General features: G+C 37.7%; 1 protein-coding gene across 1 annotated transcript in view; it reads right to left on the bottom strand.

The window, feature by feature from the left end:
- PRKAR2B (protein kinase, cAMP-dependent, regulatory, type II, beta) overlaps positions 1–17,802 on the bottom strand; it is an 89,749-nt gene that overhangs the window by 23,558 nt on the left and 48,389 nt on the right. Inside the window, exons 3-4 of the mRNA XM_012650304.1 lie at positions 11,606–11,658; positions 5,090–5,173 (exon numbers count right to left, since the gene is read on the bottom strand). Of these exons, the coding sequence (XP_012505758.1) occupies positions 5,090–5,173; positions 11,606–11,658 (137 nt within the window). The remainder of the gene's footprint in view (positions 1–5,089; positions 5,174–11,605; positions 11,659–17,802) is intronic.

Here is a 17,802-nt window from a genome sequence, read left to right as displayed (position 1 = left end):
TATACTTGTATATGCATTGCATAACCCTGGGAAAATAGACACAATAGTGCTAAAAGAACTTGGCTCCTGAGAAACTGGGTTGCTGGGAGACAGAGGTGGAAAGGAGATTTCCTTTCACTGACTACTCTTCTGTTCTTTTTAAATTTTTGTACATTGTATGTGTATATTGATTTAAATTTTTTAATTAACTAAAAAACCAAACTCTACTTAAACAGAGAACACAATTTTGCATCTTTATGTGGGCTAAGAAAAACTTTTGGAAGAATAATGGGAATGGGTTTGAGGAAGTGGTGTTTATGCCCTCTGCGGGTCCCTGTGTGAGCCCTGGCACCTATGTGTGGAACAGCAGCCAGGGCTGAAGAGGAAGCCAATGTGGCAATAAAACAGGGCTTTCCTGATGTGGTGCTAATTGGCCTCACAGGGACCATTTTACCCAAATGAGTTCATCAACCCAGGCAACATATGGTCACCTATCAAAATTCTGAAGTTTGATTAAATGGTTTACTAATACTTTATTTTGCTTGCTATTTATATTTCAACTCTTTCAGGGCAGATGGAAGGGAATATCAGCTTTATTGATTAGTTCTGACTCTAAATGTCAAACGGAGGAAAAGATGAAGGAAATTGCTATAGTAAATTTTCTAGTTATGTTGGAATTCGCTGCATTTTAAAATATTGTAAAGCTGGAGAATTCATACATGGATATATGAAAAAGTAATTCCTGACAAAATACAGAAAAATTATTTCTTTTAGAATTTCTTTGTGACAGGTGCCTGTTCCAGTCAATCAAAATGTAATTTCCCCATAATTATGCACAGAGTGAAAAGAACTTAGGAAATATTTAATATGCAGAGGCTTATCATGATGACTGACAACTACTGTAGGAAATCCACATCTAATTCTCCTACAGAATGCAAATTTGAGACTGAGCTCAGGAAAGGGCTCTGACTCACTTAAGAAATAACAATTTACTCTGCATTAATGAAAGAGCCTATCATATAGCATAAGAAAATTATTTCAGTTAGCCTCAAATTAGAAATATTTCAGAAGGAAAATGGCCTCCTGAGTTGAGCATTAAAATATTCATGAAAAGAATATCTTCAAAGAGATTAATAATTACAAATGCTGTGTTCAACATATGCATACACAACACTCCAAGGAAAAATGTTCTGAGGTCTAGGAAGTGCAAGATTTTCAAGCTAAGAAATGACTTCAGGAAATTCAAATGAGATAGTAAGTACAAAGCCAAAATCATTCTTCTTACTAATTAGGAATTACGGTTTCCCCTTCCTCCTTCAAGTTTTCCCATTTCAGGAAAAGGTACCACTTTCACAGTCTTTCCAGCTAGACACTGGGAGTCATCCTAGACATTTTCCTTCAGGCCCCAGTTAAATCAACCACTAAGTACCAAGTTCTGTTAACCATGAATATTTTGTGAACCTATTCCTTTCTGTCCATCCCTTTTCCCCATTCCCTAATTCAGGCTCATTTCTTTTCCCTGCATCATGGCACAGTTTCCTTACGGAGCTGCACTCCTTTGTTCTTGCCCACTTCCCTATTATTCTTCCCTCTTCAACTCTACCCTCTACAGTGCCACCAACATGACCTTAGACAAATGTGATTGTTACATTCTCTGATCAAAACTCTTCAGTGGTGCTGACTGCCTGCAGGGTGTGTCCAGGGGTACAGGGTGGCATTCGAGATACAGCACCCATATGTCAGCTCCCATCACTGGATGGCTTCTACTTCAGGCTCTTGAGATAACACTCTGTACTTTTTGTCAACTGGCAATATCCTCCCCCCTTTCTGAGGCACAGCTCACTGGCATCTCCAACTTTCTGAATCTTCGGGGTGGGCTCAGAGACATTCTCTCACAATGCCTTGACCATATTACAGCATTTATCATGTTCTACCAAAATGCTTATGCTTATAAAATGTGTTTATATCCTTCATCAAATTATAAGTTCCAGGAGGACAAGAATTGTGTCTAAATATCTTTGTGGCCTCTAACACCTTATACAAGCTTGAAACACAGTTAGTAGCCAAGAAATTAAACTGAAAGGAGCTGTATGATAAACAGATTAAAAATGAGTTGAATAAGTAATTCAATCAAAATACATTTAGGTTATTGTAAATAATGTATATCATAAAAAACTAGAAGGCTGCTTAAAATATGAGCTTAACCTAAAACATTCAAACTGCTGTTCAGAGCTAAATGTCTTATTCCAGGTGGTAATTTGTTGAGAAAAATAAATTTTTACTTATTTATATCCTATATCATCTCTAAAATGATTTGAGATAGTAGGGGAAGAAATCAAAATAGCCTAAGCTCAAATTTAAAAAAAAAGATCTTTTGGAAACAACTATGTAACCATGTTTGCTTTTTCCTTATAAAACATTCAATAAAGATAATTCATGAACTGGGTTTTTCTTTTTTCCCCCCATGAGCTGGCTTTTAAAATATACATTGAAGGCCAGGTGTGGTGGCTCACACCTATAATCCCAGCACTTTGGGAGGTCGAGAGGTGGGAGAATTGCTTGAGCCCAGGAGTTCAAGACCAGCCTGGGCAACACAGTGAGACCTCATCTCTACCAAAAAAAAAAATTAGTCTGGCACAGTGACATGTGCCTGTAGTCCCAGCTACTCAGGAGGCTGATGCAGGAGGATCACTGGAGCCCAGGAGTTCAAGGATGCTGTGAGTGATGTTTATGCCACTGCACTCTAGCCTGGGTGATAGAGCAAGACCCTGTCTCAAAATAAAAAAAAAAGATAAATAAAATAAAATATATATAGAAAGACCTTCAGCAAAGCAGTGAAATAAGTCTAAAAAATTCCTTCCTATGTTTACAAAATAATCACTTTAATTAAGCAAAGATGCTCCTTGCAAGACTATACTAGCAAAAGTTTTTAAAAATAGTTTTAAATACAACCAAAATTTTCATAATGCTTTAAAAGAGTTAAAGTTGAAATGGCAAGGAAGATCAATTTAATTTACAGGATAGAATAGAACAGGCAGCATCACAGCAACAATAACTAGCAACTATTTCATTCATGCCTATTTATTACTTAATGTATAGACACCAGAATATCACTGCTTAGTCACTATTGAGCATTAAAATACTGGTCCATCGAATAAGAAAGTATGCAAACAAAATAACATAAGACAGTAACAAAATACTAAACTTGAGCATTTTCACATCTAGCTCTAGTCTTTGGTATTTAAAGTGTGTTGGAAGCTAAGAGCATCAACCTTACCTGGGAACTTGTGAGAAATGCAGTCTTTCAGGCTCCATTCAAGACCTACTCAATCCGAATCTGCATTTTAATAAGATCCCCTGATGATATTTAAGCATATTAAAGCTTGAAAAGCATTGTTTTTGGTGACCTCCGAAATTCTCCCACATAAAATTCTAGTTGAAAAATAGAGAATCCTTGACTAAAGCCCACCTCTAAGTATAAAACTAAGGATGAATTTTACTGCCATCTTCTGTGCTCATTTGGAGCAAAAGCGTTAAATACTAAATTGGTTCCTGTTTTAGAGAACATCTTATACACAGGCTGGCTTCAATACCAGCTCAGATTATTGAACCAGGTCTTTGCTTCCTCTAGAATGGTACTCAGTCAATGTGGATTGAATGAACTGAGTGAATAAGCTTGGATAGACAAAGACATATCAAGGCCACTCTGAATAGCTGAATTCATACCACGAGAGTGTAACTATGTTAAAGGATTTGGTGCAACTCTAAAGAAGACTTGAGTTAGATATTATTTAAATACCATCATCTTATTATAAATAACAAATACATCCAAAAATATTATTTCTAATTAAATCTGCACACCTAAATAAATATAAAAGGATAACTCCAAGCATTCTTGTTTTAGTTCCACGATTCCTTTTTGAGAGCCTAGCGCACGCAGAAAGCTCTGAGTGGTATCTGCTACCTCAAAAGGACGTAAAGATGTAAAAGACACAGTTCCTGCCTCAAGAAAATGAACGGATGAGGTGACTGATGGATCTTCAGTATGGTCAAGCTCAGGCCAGTCAGAGCCAGTAATCTGGCCTCAGAGGTAGACATACAAATTTGTAATGTGTAAGCCTAAAACAAGATCTCCAAAGTCACAAAATGTAACTTGTGTTCCTGGAGGACATGAGATAAACATAAATGATATTACAATCGAAGGAGATTTTTAAAACATTTCACAGCATAAATATGATCCAGTATAGCAGAACTGGTATGATGCAGTACCTTAATCTTATAAAAATGTCCTTTTTAAGAAGACTTCATCTTAGAAAGAGTGGGTCTTGATTTAATACTTTCTCCTCTAGGTCATCAATCTGAAAACTAGAAGATGCTGAGTTTGACCAAACAAAAAAGATGAGGTAAGTTGCAAAAGTTGACTCAGTTTTCACATTTGGAACATGGCAGTAGGAGTTCTTTCCTAAATGACTGTATAGCAATGAACAACCATCTCAGATTACTGACATGGAGGAAGCAGAACATTTAGGTCAGAGTGCAAGGCAAAATCTGAATAGCATGCTCACTCATACTGAGAGTGGGTATGCTAGAAATACCAAAACAAAAGACTAGAGATTTCAAAATCTCTACAAAGAATAACCCCCGCTTAAAGCCAAGTAACATGTTATTCTTAATTTGTATAATATAGAGGTTATACACATTCAAATATAATTACTACTGTTGGCTGTGGAGTGAGACAATCCTCCATGGCCATTGCATATTCTGCATATTCCTGTTGGGAGTCGAAGAATGTAAGGTCCTAACCTCTCTTCACCTGGATCATGTCTCAGCGCTCTGTTTGTAGTGAATAATCCTGAGGGATGAGATAACGTCTTCCCCAGGACAAATACCCCAGGCTTGTTACTTCTTGCTCCAACAGCACTGTATCCCCCAAACTCAATATTCCTCTACCGCAGCACGACGCATTGCATGTGCAGGCATCCACAACGGGAACTTTGCCATTGCCCCAGAGTTAACATTAGCTTATAAAGAGGGTGAAATTCAAGAATCCTGCACGGTTTTTGACACTAGCATTGAAAAAAATCATTTCTATTATTAAGATTTATCTTACCGGATCCAGGTTCTTAAACAGCAGGATGTCTTTGCAAGCCTCTTGCAATCTATTTCTTTGATCATCAGTTTTTGGATGTATAATCTAAAAGGACACAAGATTAAAAAACAAAAACAAAGACATGAGTCAGTACCATATTACTCAAAGAGATAAAAATCTCCTAACAAAAATCAGTAGGAATGTTAGAAAGAACTGTTGGTGCTCAAGTTCACTTTAGGTTAATGCTGATATTCACTTTTAAATGACTAGTAACTACCAGCCCACTAAGTAAGGGAAAGTAATGCAACCTGTCTCAGGGGAGTAGTACACATTCATCAATATACACTTGAATGTTTTCCAAAAGAGTGTTCCCCCAGGTTAGCAAGTTCATTACGTAAAGGTCTGTGACTGGCTGGAAAGACTCCAAAGCTCCCAGCCAGTGGGGGCACAGACAAAAGGACAACAGGTTACAATAGCCACACTCAAAATCTGGAGGCTAAGATTAATACTCTACTGAGTTTAATACTCTTTAAGATACATCTCTTTCCTTTGAAACTTGATAAACTGTCTAGAAGCAAGTAAATTCTTAAATGTATATTGCATTAGATATTAAATACATTTTTACACACATCGTAACTGCCCCCACAGTGAGTAAGTAATTTTCAGAGGAGAGCAAGCAACCATGCACTGCCGCTCCGAAAGAATGTGTGTTCAAGGGAAAATGAATCCTAGGAGTACTCATGCACCCATTTTAGAATGAACTCAAGGAAAACCACCATACTATAGTCTCATTAAACTTTTATTCCAAGAGGGTGATGACTGACAGAATGCCCCTGGCAAGTGTGGCTTTCCAGCTCTCTTCAGAGTCCCTTTTGACTAGAGGAAGGCTCAACTGACTTGGACCAAAAAGTCCATTCTTCTGTGAACATTGGTAGTTTGTAACTATAAAATGAGTTAGAGAGGCAAGGGATAGTCCTAAAAGCAGCAGACATGGGGTTGGTTTCCTGGAGACCTATACACCACCTTTTCCCATCCCAGTGTTCACTTGGAGTGTCCGTGGGAGCAGATGGGCAGGGCCCACCTCTTCAGTCAGCCGGCCCCATCACAGCAAGCGGAATCGGGCGGCAGTGGATGTATGATATGGCCGCAAACATAGCAAAACTCACAATGGAAAATTTAAACCAGCATTTCAAACCATATCGGATGGCTGAAAATTAATGAAAATCATAAGCCTGAGAAGAATTGGGGAAATTTTCAGTATCAGTGTACTATTTCTATGCCAACTATGTATATGTGCACTATTTATATGTATTATTTATAGACTACATAAAAGACTATTAGCTAGTGAGAGAAGTCATTGCGTTTTCCCCTATAAGGATAATGTACATATAAACCTTTGTTTACTATCTGATCAATATTCATCTCAAACTAGATTCTAAGATGACACATGAACACAGAAAAAGTAGACGCTGGTGCCTACTAACTCACTGCTATACAAGAAATCTTGAAAATTTAGATATTCACTAAATCACACCAACCAAAAATCACTTCTTCCTCTTCAAATGAGGAAGGCTAACAATAAAACAAAACAAAAAATTATTTCTCATTTCACAAAATCTATCTAGAGCTTCAAACTGAGGCAACCGTAAACACCTATCTGCAAAGAAGCTCTATTCTCAGAGAGAAAAGGCTGGGGAGACATCAGCATCGTGCACCTCCTTCGCTCTTATTGCCAATTTAAGTCTTTCTCCCTGACCAATCCCTAAGAAGCCTTCACACAGAAGCCCAGCTTCTTCCTCCTCTCTCTCTCTTTCCCGCTACTTCTGTTCCTATCGATTAACACTTCTAAATTGTCTCTGGGTCTGGATCCTGCTGCCAAGGCAATTGTCCACTGCTCTGCTCCCATCTCCTGTCTCCCTCTCCTGCTGTCACTCCGCAGGAATACTGATCTCTGTTAAAATCCCACTCTTCCTTCTGGAAAACATCTCCGATGTCTTACTCTTCTGCCTTGTAACCACCTGCTCGGAACCATGCTGTCCCACTTCTTAAGACTTTCTTCTCTCCCTGCTAGGCTTGGCATGATCCTAGTAAGAGATGTGCCTCTGGGTCACTGAGGGTTCAGCAATATACCCAAAGTGTGACTTTTATTATATTAGAGGCCACTTTGGTTTTTATTAAAACATTTCTGATTTCGGGATAAAAATCTTACCTGTTAAACAAACATTTAGGTAGCATAAATATGTGCATTTGTGTAGCATAAATTGCATAAATATGTGCCAGGTACTATTTTAAGGGTTTTATAAATATTAACTCATTTTATCCTAGTAACAGAACCCATGAAGCAGGTACCATTTTAGAGTTAAGAAAATGAACTTGCCCAGGTAATTTCTCCAATATCACCCAGTCCATCAGCTGCAGAGCCAGAATTTATCCCATGGAGGCTGGCTACAGAGTCTATACTTTAAACCAAGGATTGGTAAATACATTTTTGTATGGCCTCTGGACTAAGAACTGTTTAACATTTTTTAATGACTAGAGGGGAAAAAAATCAAACAAAGGATGATATTTCCTGACACATGAAAATTATATAACATTCAAATTCCAAGTGTCTATAAATAAAGTTTTAATGGAACGCAGACATATTCTTTCATTTATGTACTATCTATGGCTACTTTTAAGCTACAACAGCAGAGCTGAGTAGTTGCAAATGGGACCCTATGGCCCCCCACAAAGCCTAAAATATTTACCCTCTGAAATTAATGCATTTTTTGGTTAAAAAAAAAACCAAAAAACATTTACAGAAAAAGTTTGCCAACTCCTACTTTAAATTTCTGCTGCCTTTCAATTAAAAAAAATTAAAGAACCAATTAATAAATAAGGTTTACTTGGCCATTTTCTTTAAAGAACACTGTATATCTGTTTCGTTAAGCAAAAGAATCTGTACACAGAGCTGAAAGTAATCTTTTAAAAACTTAAATCAGAATACCCATCCTCCAACTTATACACTTAATGGACACTATCACGTTTGCTAAGAATTAAATCCCCATTCCCTCCTTCTCCCCTGACTTCAGCCACTCTGCCCAACCCGACCTGTCTGGACCTGTCTTCACAGAGAACCTCAAAGGCCTCCCCTCCAGTGGGCTTAGGCCAAGCCCAAACTGCGGGCTTCTGGAAGACTCTCCCTGCCTGTCCTTCCAGTTTCAACCCAAGGAAGCCTTCTCCAACCCCTCCACAGAACTAGGGCCCCGCTGGTTTTGGAGTGTGTGTTTTGTTTTAATTTCTACACTCTGTTTCACTGTCCCTTTAGTACTTCATATTTTGTAATTAGCCATTAATTTACTTGCCTAGTGTCTGCGTCTGCCGCTAGACTCTAAGCTCTAAGGGCAGAGACTTGTCCATTTTGCTCACCACTGTGTAACTAGCACTGGGCCAGTTATGCAGAAGGCACTCCAAAATAATTTTGTGGAGTAACTAAACAAAGAAATACTCTACTCTGAAATGTATCAGCTCTTCTTCTCTACCAATTTCTTCTACATGCTAGATGTATACAATCCGTAAATTTTCATTGACTGAAGGCATTCCAACTAAAATCCAATTTATTATTTTCCAAAATGAGTCTTAAGGATTTAAATTTTATTTGAGTCTATATGAGAGTATAAATACCTATGTATACCAGAGATTTTAAAAGTTGGTGATATATAGAGTCCCAGAAAAAATACAAAATGTCCAAAAAAATGTTACTTTATCAAAATACAGCATACATTTTCCTCACGGATATTTTCCAAGATCCATATACACATAATTAATTTTGCAATCTGTAATAATCATTCCCAAGGGCTAGGGTACAGTCTGTCTTATAGTTTCTAAGGCAAAAAAAGTATAGTTTTTAGCAATATATTTAGAGGGGAGAATACTCAAGGTAATTAAGAACCTAAAGGCACTTTATTATAGTCATGAACATACAATTAACACATTAATTATAAAAAACTATTAAAAATAACTTAAAAAGGTGTTACAGGCCGGGCGCGGTGGCTCACGCCTGTAATCCTAGCACTCTGGGAGGCCGAGGTGAGCGGATCGTTTGAGCTCAGGAGTTCGAGACCAGCCTGAGCAAGAGCGAGACTCCATCTCTACTAAAATTAGAAAGAAATTGGCCAAACAACTAAAAATAGAAAAAATTAGCTGGGCATGGTGGCGCATGCCTGTAGTCCCAGCTATCTGGGAGGCTGAGGCAGGAGGATCGCTTGAACCCAGGAGTTTGAGGTTGCTGTGAGCTAGGCTGACGCCATGGCACTCTAACCGGGCAAGAGAGTGAGACTCTGTCTCAAAAAAAAAAAAGAAAAAAAAAAGGTGTTACAAAGGACAATTCTGCAGTAATACCCAACCCACAAAGATTCCTCCTTCTCTAGGAACTGGTCTTACTTATAGAAGTGGTTCCCAAGTAGCCAAGTCTGGACTTTTTAACCCTGCGCCTACTCTGGCCAAAGTTGGGTCTATTGGAAACTTCTGGGAAACTGGAATTTTAAACTGAGAGACATAGCAATAAAGAGATTGGTAGCTGAGTTCCTTTCAAAGACAGTACTCTAAGTCTTGTACCCTTGCTCTTGAAGGACCCCAGAGGTGGGGTTGGCTCCTGCCTGCTGGCTACAGCTTGGTCTTTGAGCCCTTTCTGGAATTCTGTAAGATCTCCAAGCCTTTGTCCAATAATTCCTCTCCAGTATTTTCTTTTTTATGTTTATCTCAATGTGATTAGGTTCTTTTATGCAGCTAAATGAATCTTACCTGGTACAGTCTCCTCAGCAAAACGGGTAGAAATCAGTTGGAGGGAACGAGCCAAAACACTTTACCTATCTCATGGATTACACTGTAGCTAAAATTCCTCTCAAGGTCTAACAGTTTTTAAGTCAGTAAGATACCACACATTTGTTTTTAAACTGTATTGTTAAATGCTCTTTAATTTAGATTTTTACTAATTTAAACCAACTCATCAAACTTATCTCAATTACTAAATTTTATCATATCCATTTATACATAAATATAAAGAACGTATGTAATCTTCAATGACACCTACTATCGTTTCTGCTAGACACATAAATAAAACACACAATAGGCAAGGGCTAGTTTTTCAGACTATACAGAGTAGCAAGAGCACATTACAGATTAGTAAAAATACCTTGATCCTAAGGCGATGTAATTTCTAAGCTAGAATTTATGAGCTTCATCAAAGTAATTGATGTTCTGGTGGTGAGAAATGAGCTCCCACGACCCTGCTGCTTGGAATCCCCCTGGGTCCAGGAGTAAGAAAGGGCTTCAAGATCCTTGTGCTGTCAGTCTCCCACCACTTGATTTCACATATATTTCAGCAAGCTCAACGATATAATGATTTAGGGACATGGTATCTGCTTTTCCATATTAAAACTCAATCTTATTGAAGTATTTTTCAGAGCTACAGAAATAGGTTTTGTTTTTTGTTTTGGTTTGGTTTTTTGTTTGTTTGTTCTGAGACAGGGCCTCACTCTGTCGCCCCAGGTAGAGTGTAGTGGCATCACTGTAGCTCACTGCAACTTCAAACTCCTGGATTCAAGAGATCCTCCCACCTCAGCCTCCCAAGTAGCTGGGACTACAGACAAGTTACCACGCCTGGCTAATTTTTCTATTTTTTATAGAGACCCGGTCTCACTCTAGCTCAGGCTGGTCTCTAACTCCTGACCTCAAGCACTCCTCCTACCTCAGCTTCCCAGAGTGCTAGGATTACAGGCGTGAGCCACTGTGCCCAGCCACAGAAATAGGTTTTTGTTTATACTTTTTAAGGCTAAAGATACAAGGGGGACTTCTGCAAAGCATACACTCAAAAAAAAAAAAAAAAAAGTAGATTCTTACTTTCCATTTCCAGGCACAGTAATCTCTTATTTAGTTTACTTTTTACTGAATAAATAAATAATAGGAGAACTAAGCTAAAGGACATAGCTTCAAACCTGCTTCAAACCAGACTGGTTGAATCTTACAGAAACATTAGGGCCTCTAAGAAGTCAGCTGCTGAGCAAACTATCAAGACACATAGATTTAAAAATTAAATAAATAACTGCTGTACTGACATATTGGATGTGATTTTACTGTGATTTGTTTGTTTCAGAGTAAACTTCTGTTGTTATAAATTAATAGGAGCAGAAGATCTTTCTCAGTATCTTCCTTTACTAGAAACACTACGAAAAGTAACATTATCACCATGAGAAAGACAGCTGAAAACATTTTTCATCATCAGGATATATTTTGCAAAAGAAATAAAACCACAACTGCAGTGAGCAGATATGTTCATCTCTCTTTTTATCCAAAGAGATAGTCTTTGGATAAAAATAATTCTACAGAACTTGAAGTAGAAGTAGGCTATCGGCGGAGATGAGACTAGAAAAAGAATCAGTCAAAATAATTCCATTATGTCTCCTGTTAACACGTATGACTGCTAAGATCTTTTCTATTATTATTTTCCTTACATATGACAAGAGTATCAATTTAAAATTCATTCATTAAGTTACATACCCTGGACTCTGCATCATCTTCTTCTTCATCAGGATTATAAGCTTCTGCACATACTATAAACATAAAAATGGACATTTTAAAGATTCTTTCATCAAAAGCCATGCTACAATAAATACATCTTTAAAAATGAATGAACAAAAAGAGTACCATGGTATAAAAAAACATTAATTCACCTCATCCAGGGCAGACTACCCCTCAAAACTGGTTTCATATTGTAATGTATAAGGAATTTCTTTAAAAATAAAGTTGTATTTTAAGACATTGACAATTGCTTTTTTGCTTTCTCCTACTCAGAGAAACATAGCTTAAACCCCTTTTTCTTCATTTCCAAGCATAGAAATGCATAAAAAAATAAACATTACCTAAAAGAACAGAAACAAAAAAGTCTAAGTCTGCAATGAAATGATGCATTTAATCATATAGTTATGACTAACTTTCACAAATTATCCATAATCTAATCTTCCAGGAACAAATACTATTAACATTTTGCATACTCCATTTCGGTCTTTTTTATATTGCATATAAAAACCTGCTTTTTTCATTTAACGGTATAAGAATTTCTCGTGTCATTAGAAACATTTTGTAAATATTGTTTTGAGGATTGCAGATTATCATATGTTATAATTAACTACCTTCCCTAATGCCGAATATTTAGCTGGCTTTTGTTACAACAACTTTGTAATAAACATCTTCATGCATAAATATTAGTCTACATTTCAGATTATGCAGTAGGCATTATTCCCAAATGTTATTTTGGGAGGCTAAAAGGTATGACAATTTTTAGGGTATATTTATTACCATGTTTCTTTTCAGAAGGGTTATATCCATCCATTGTCCTAAAAAGAATATGTAAAAAGGCTCCTCTAACTGTTCAAGAGAATTCGATGTTACTGCTCAAAATCTTTGCCAATTTAAACAAAGAGAGGATTGGAATTTTCAAAAATTATTAAATTTGGACACTTTTCAAATGCTTATAGCCTGACTATATTTCTTCCTCTGTCCTTACCTATAGGAAATACTTGGTTTTCTTTTTGGCCTATGCTGATTTCTTAATACCATTTTATCTGTCGTATTACTCACATTTTATCCAAACTGCTTTTTAATAAAGATAACTACAAAGTTTTTACAGATTATGCATGTTTATTTTTAATGTAGTGACATCTATATGGAAGAAAATCCCCCAATGTGATTTAAACCTGATGTTAAACATCACAAAAGTACTACTGCTTTTGAGCTTGGAAACCTTTTCCTTATTTGCAAATCTAAAGATTTGTTACTTCTCTTTTCTTTCAAGTTTTTTAAAGGTAGATCTTTCTACATTTATTCTTTAACCCATATGGAGTTTATTCTGGCACGGATATAAAAATGTAAAAAACAAAGGATAAATGAAAGGCTGACAAATATCTTCCCAGGGGCCTCAGAATATTATCATCGTTAGTACCACTATTATCATTATTATTGCAAAACCTGTGTTTTCTTTTCTCCAGGCACTGTTCTACACACCTAGACCAGTGGTTCCTAACGAGGTCCAATTCTTCAATCCACAGAAAACACCTGGCAATGTCTGGAGACATTTCAATTGTCACAATTGTGGGCGTTTGGGAGAAGCTATACTGGCATGTAGTGGGTATAGGTCAGGGATGCTGCTAAACATCCCACAATGCACAGGACGGCCCCAACCCATCCCTGCCACTATCCTGAACAAAGAATCATCTGGCCCCAAATGTCAACAGTACTGAGGCTGAGAAACCCTGATATACGGTACATTATCTCATTCAGTCTCACCAGCAGCCTAAGGTAGATGTTAATGTCATCACTTGACAGATAAGGACAGAGGGAGGCCAAGATCGCACACTGTAGTAGGTGATAGGACCCACAATTGATCCCTGGATTGTCTGTCTCGACTCCAGAGCCCTCACTCTTAACCACTGTTCTACACTTGACTACTTTGGTGAATTCACCAGCACAATTCCGGGACTTGAGCCTTTTGTCTCAGAAATCTAATAGAAGCAGACCAATCAGGCAGGAGCAGGCTCATATTAAAGGACCTCACTGAAGCACATAACCAGAATGCCAATGTAGTAACCAGCTTCCTGCGTGAAGGACAGTGTCAGCATGACCAGCCAGACCTCTCCCTACAGGAAAACACAGAAGCAGCCAAATCACAATTAAAATGTTGTCTGATGAGCAGGAAAGGAGAAGGAAAAAAGACTGTCAAATAAATGGAATGTTTAATGGCAACAGGCTAGACAGCCTGAGGCATCCACACACACAGTACAGATGGCCCTGCTAATGTGGCTGGAGTAGTTGAATTCGGTTGGCTGCAACCCTCCAGAGGGCATGAGGACATCTACTTCTAATGCCTGGCTCTGTAACTCCCCGTCTCTATGGATGACCAACCTCATAGGCAGGACTGCTACTTCATTTGTAAGGCCCAACACAAGAAGAAAACTTGTCGGCCCCAAGTTCAAAAATTAAGACTTTACAGAGGGCAACATTAAACCAAACTCAGGGCCCTTGTGAGTAGGAGCCCATGAAGTTGGCCCTGACACAGTCAATGAGGTGATGTAGTATGGTGGATACTTGTTTCTGTAAGGTAACTTGTATATCTATATCTCCTCTGACCCATTAGTGTTGATCTTAAATTTTAATTCACAGAATGCAAACGTAATTCTCTAATTTCTAAGTTTCTAGTCCCTAAGCCCTGACTAAAAGTCATGTGGTATTAAGAATCTATTATTTTTCCAAATAGCTCATCAGTTACCCTTGTATTATTTATTTCTTAACACTTTTGATTTGTGATACACGCTTTATTACATAGTATGTTTGTTTCTGGACTGTTTTTTTCAATTATTTATTGTGTCAATATTACAAGGATTTGGTTCTTGGCATTTATGGTACAATTGTTCCACTGGATTAGAATTCATCCACCGCCACCTCCTATAGCCAAATCAAAATAAAGCACTTGTAATTTTGTAAAGCTATCATGGTGCCTTATAGCTCCTTATCATGGCTTAAACCGTTTCCTCTAACTGGAACTCCCTCCACATTCTCCTTTGCAACCCACCCCTTCTCTCCAGCCCCAACTAAAAAGTCAGATCAAGAGTCACATCTTGACCTCTCACCTATACAGAACTAATTCAGGAAACTCCATTTCTGTGCTCATCCTTTGCACTCTCCCAATAACTCTCCCACTACAGTGGGGAGAGCTCGTTATTATCATTTACCATACTATAACACTTTCAAAGATGTTATGATCTGCTTGCCTCTCCAGGCTGGGGCTTGTAGCCCTCCAGGGACCAACTGTGTGCCCTTGTTCACGTCTGCATTTCCCTAGCATTGACCTGGCACGCTGCCGAGCTCAATGTACATTTTTTTGAATGAATGAATGAATGATAAACAAATAAGCTTGCAAGGTCTTGAGGGCAGAGATGATACCTCTTTTTAATATCTCACCATAGTGTATCCATATTACAAACTCTTAAATGCATATTGAATGAATAAATGAAAAATTGCTCTGTGTCAGAATGTCCTACGCTATTTGTCCAAGAAATTAGGACAGAGAGGATGAGTGAAAATGAGAGCCTTTTGTCCTATTCATCAAAAGGCCTGGCAAAAAGATTAGGAGCTCAGTAAATATTTGTATAACAAATAAATGAATGAAAGGCTCTATGCCTGGACGGTCACTCAAACCAAAGCCTCCAGATAACTTGTACTGCCTCATATTCTTTCTGTCATGAATTTGTCCCATACCTCCTGGACAATCTGAAATTTAGCTTGAAACTATATACTTCATTTTTAGCAATTAAATAGTGGTGGGGGGCAGAGCGTTATTCTTTAAGTAAACCCTATATTAAGGTTTCCCTCTTTTGCTGTGCATATATATGTATTTGGGTATTATACTGGTTGTTAAGAATGGTCCAAGAACTTAAGCAGATTCCCACACTGCAGACAGAGTAATGTATACTGGTGTAGCCAGACAACTGTCACAGACTGCATGACATAACAGGAAAATAAGAACTATATTGACTTTGCATTCTGTGGGACCTGGCCTTCAATCTTTTCATGCACTATATATACAGTGTGGTAGACAAGGGGTTATACCAACTCCCAGGGGTTTTCACCAACAGCCCCCTACAATTTGTTGCTAATGTTTAAAAATCAGTATAGTCAAAATAACTCTGCACTGGATGAGTCTACATAATCCATGTTATCATCCTGGCTAACGAAGAATAAAGGAACCAGGCTGAACTCCATGACTTGGCTCCTTCGCTCTGACACAGAGTCTTGCCCACAGTATACCTCAGTAAATACTCACTGAAGGAGTAAAAGGCAAATAAATATAGCCTGTATGGAACTGTGCGGTTTAGAGACCTTCAACCTAGAAAGATTGACTTCTATAAAATATGTAAAAGTTAATTTGCCAATGTTCTCAATACACCAAGATTTTAGCATACTTATTTAAATAATAATCAGCCTAAAATAAAGGTATTATAAAAGCACAGGTGTATCAGACAACAGGGTTCTGACTCAATATAATCAAACTTAGCTTATTGAAGTAGAAAGGCCCTCCTACAAAGGAAAAAAATTTATCTTGTACAAATATCAGTTTAAGGTATGCATTCTCAACCAAGAAAATTGGTTCTTAGGGGGCAAAAAAACTTATTCCTTTTTGTTTTTTTGTATAAAGCAGATATATACATTCGATACATAATTAGATACACAGTATAATTATGATAGTAAAATCTCACTGGGGGAAAATGGGGGGGAAAGTTTAAAGACTCAGGGCAGGGGAGCAATAATGAAAAAAACATTGAGAAACACTGGTATAAGGACCTAACAGTTATAGCTAAGTAAAGGGAAGAGCCACAGAGACAAGTTAATAGGCTTCCCCTTCTCCCATTCATTTACATTTCTGCCCAGGTAATTTGGTATAGACCTGTTCTCATCCATTAGTAATGATCTTGAATTTGAATTCACAGAGCAAAGGCATTTGGAGAACATGCCCCAAATATAGAAGTTCACAGTTTGATCCCAAATCACATTCAAGCAAAAGACCACACAGAAAGCCTTATTTACTCATTCAAAAAATACTTTTTGAAATGTGAGGGATGACGCAAATGGGTGTGTGTGTGTGTATTCTTTTGTTATTACACATTTTATATAATGTATAACCTGCTTTGTCTATGTATTTTATATTTTAATTATATGTACTACATACAAAACATTTATAGAACTGTTTAGTTTAGAAAGCAAGACAAAAATAGAATGACCATGATATCAGTCCCACAATGAAGCTATGTACAAATGCTATGGGAGCAGAGAAGAGAAAGCAACCAGCTGCTTAGAGGGTAGAAGGCGGCTTTATAGTAAAGGAGACCCCCGAAATAGTTTATGAAGAGTGGGAAGAAGTTTACTGAGAAACGAAGAGATTATTTTGTTCCTGCTGTATTCCTAGCATCTGAACAGTGACTAATCCACAGTAAATGTTAACAAAAATGGTTGAAGAAATAAGTAGTTACTTTTGTTGATGAGAAATGTATTATCTTCTTCCTTACCTTTATACATATATTGTAGAAACTGCATACGTCAGGTTAGACTGGCTTACACAACAGTAACAAGCATCCCCAAATCTCAGAGACTTAATACAATGTAAGTTTATTTCTTGCTCGCACAACATGTCCATCTCAGGATAGTAGGTGCTCTGTGCCACGTACTCCTTACTGTGGGCTACAAGCTGATGGAGGCTATGTGATTTGGAATGTCACCAGTCCCTAGGGCAGTGGCAAATTGCTCACTGGCTCCTAAAGCTTCTGCCTAGATGTGATACGTGTACCTTCTGCCAAGAAGGCATATGTATCACATTTCATTGGACAAGTGACATGGTCATTCCTAACTTCAAGGAGATGGGAAAGTACAATATTACCATGACCTTAGAAGGCAAGAAAAACAAAATTTTGTGAACAGCTCTGATGACTACCACAGAAATCATCTGATGGCCCTGACCCAAAGTGTTTCTCTCTCCCTTTCTCTCTCTCTCTCTCTCTCTCTCTCTCTCTCTCACACACACACACACACACACACACACACACACACACACACAGAGGTTGGGAGGCGGATTAAAATTAACCTCACAATTTACTTAAAAATAGGGACTGTCTCATAAACTCTGAACAGAATCATTACAATTTCTTTAA

Source organism: Propithecus coquereli, unplaced genomic scaffold (assembly GCF_000956105.1).
Source record: "Propithecus coquereli isolate 6110/MARCELLA unplaced genomic scaffold, Pcoq_1.0 Scaffold32, whole genome shotgun sequence".
In the NCBI taxonomy this organism is placed as follows: domain Eukaryota; kingdom Metazoa; phylum Chordata; class Mammalia; order Primates; family Indriidae; genus Propithecus; species Propithecus coquereli.
This window is presented reverse-complemented; position numbering and strand designations above follow the sequence as displayed.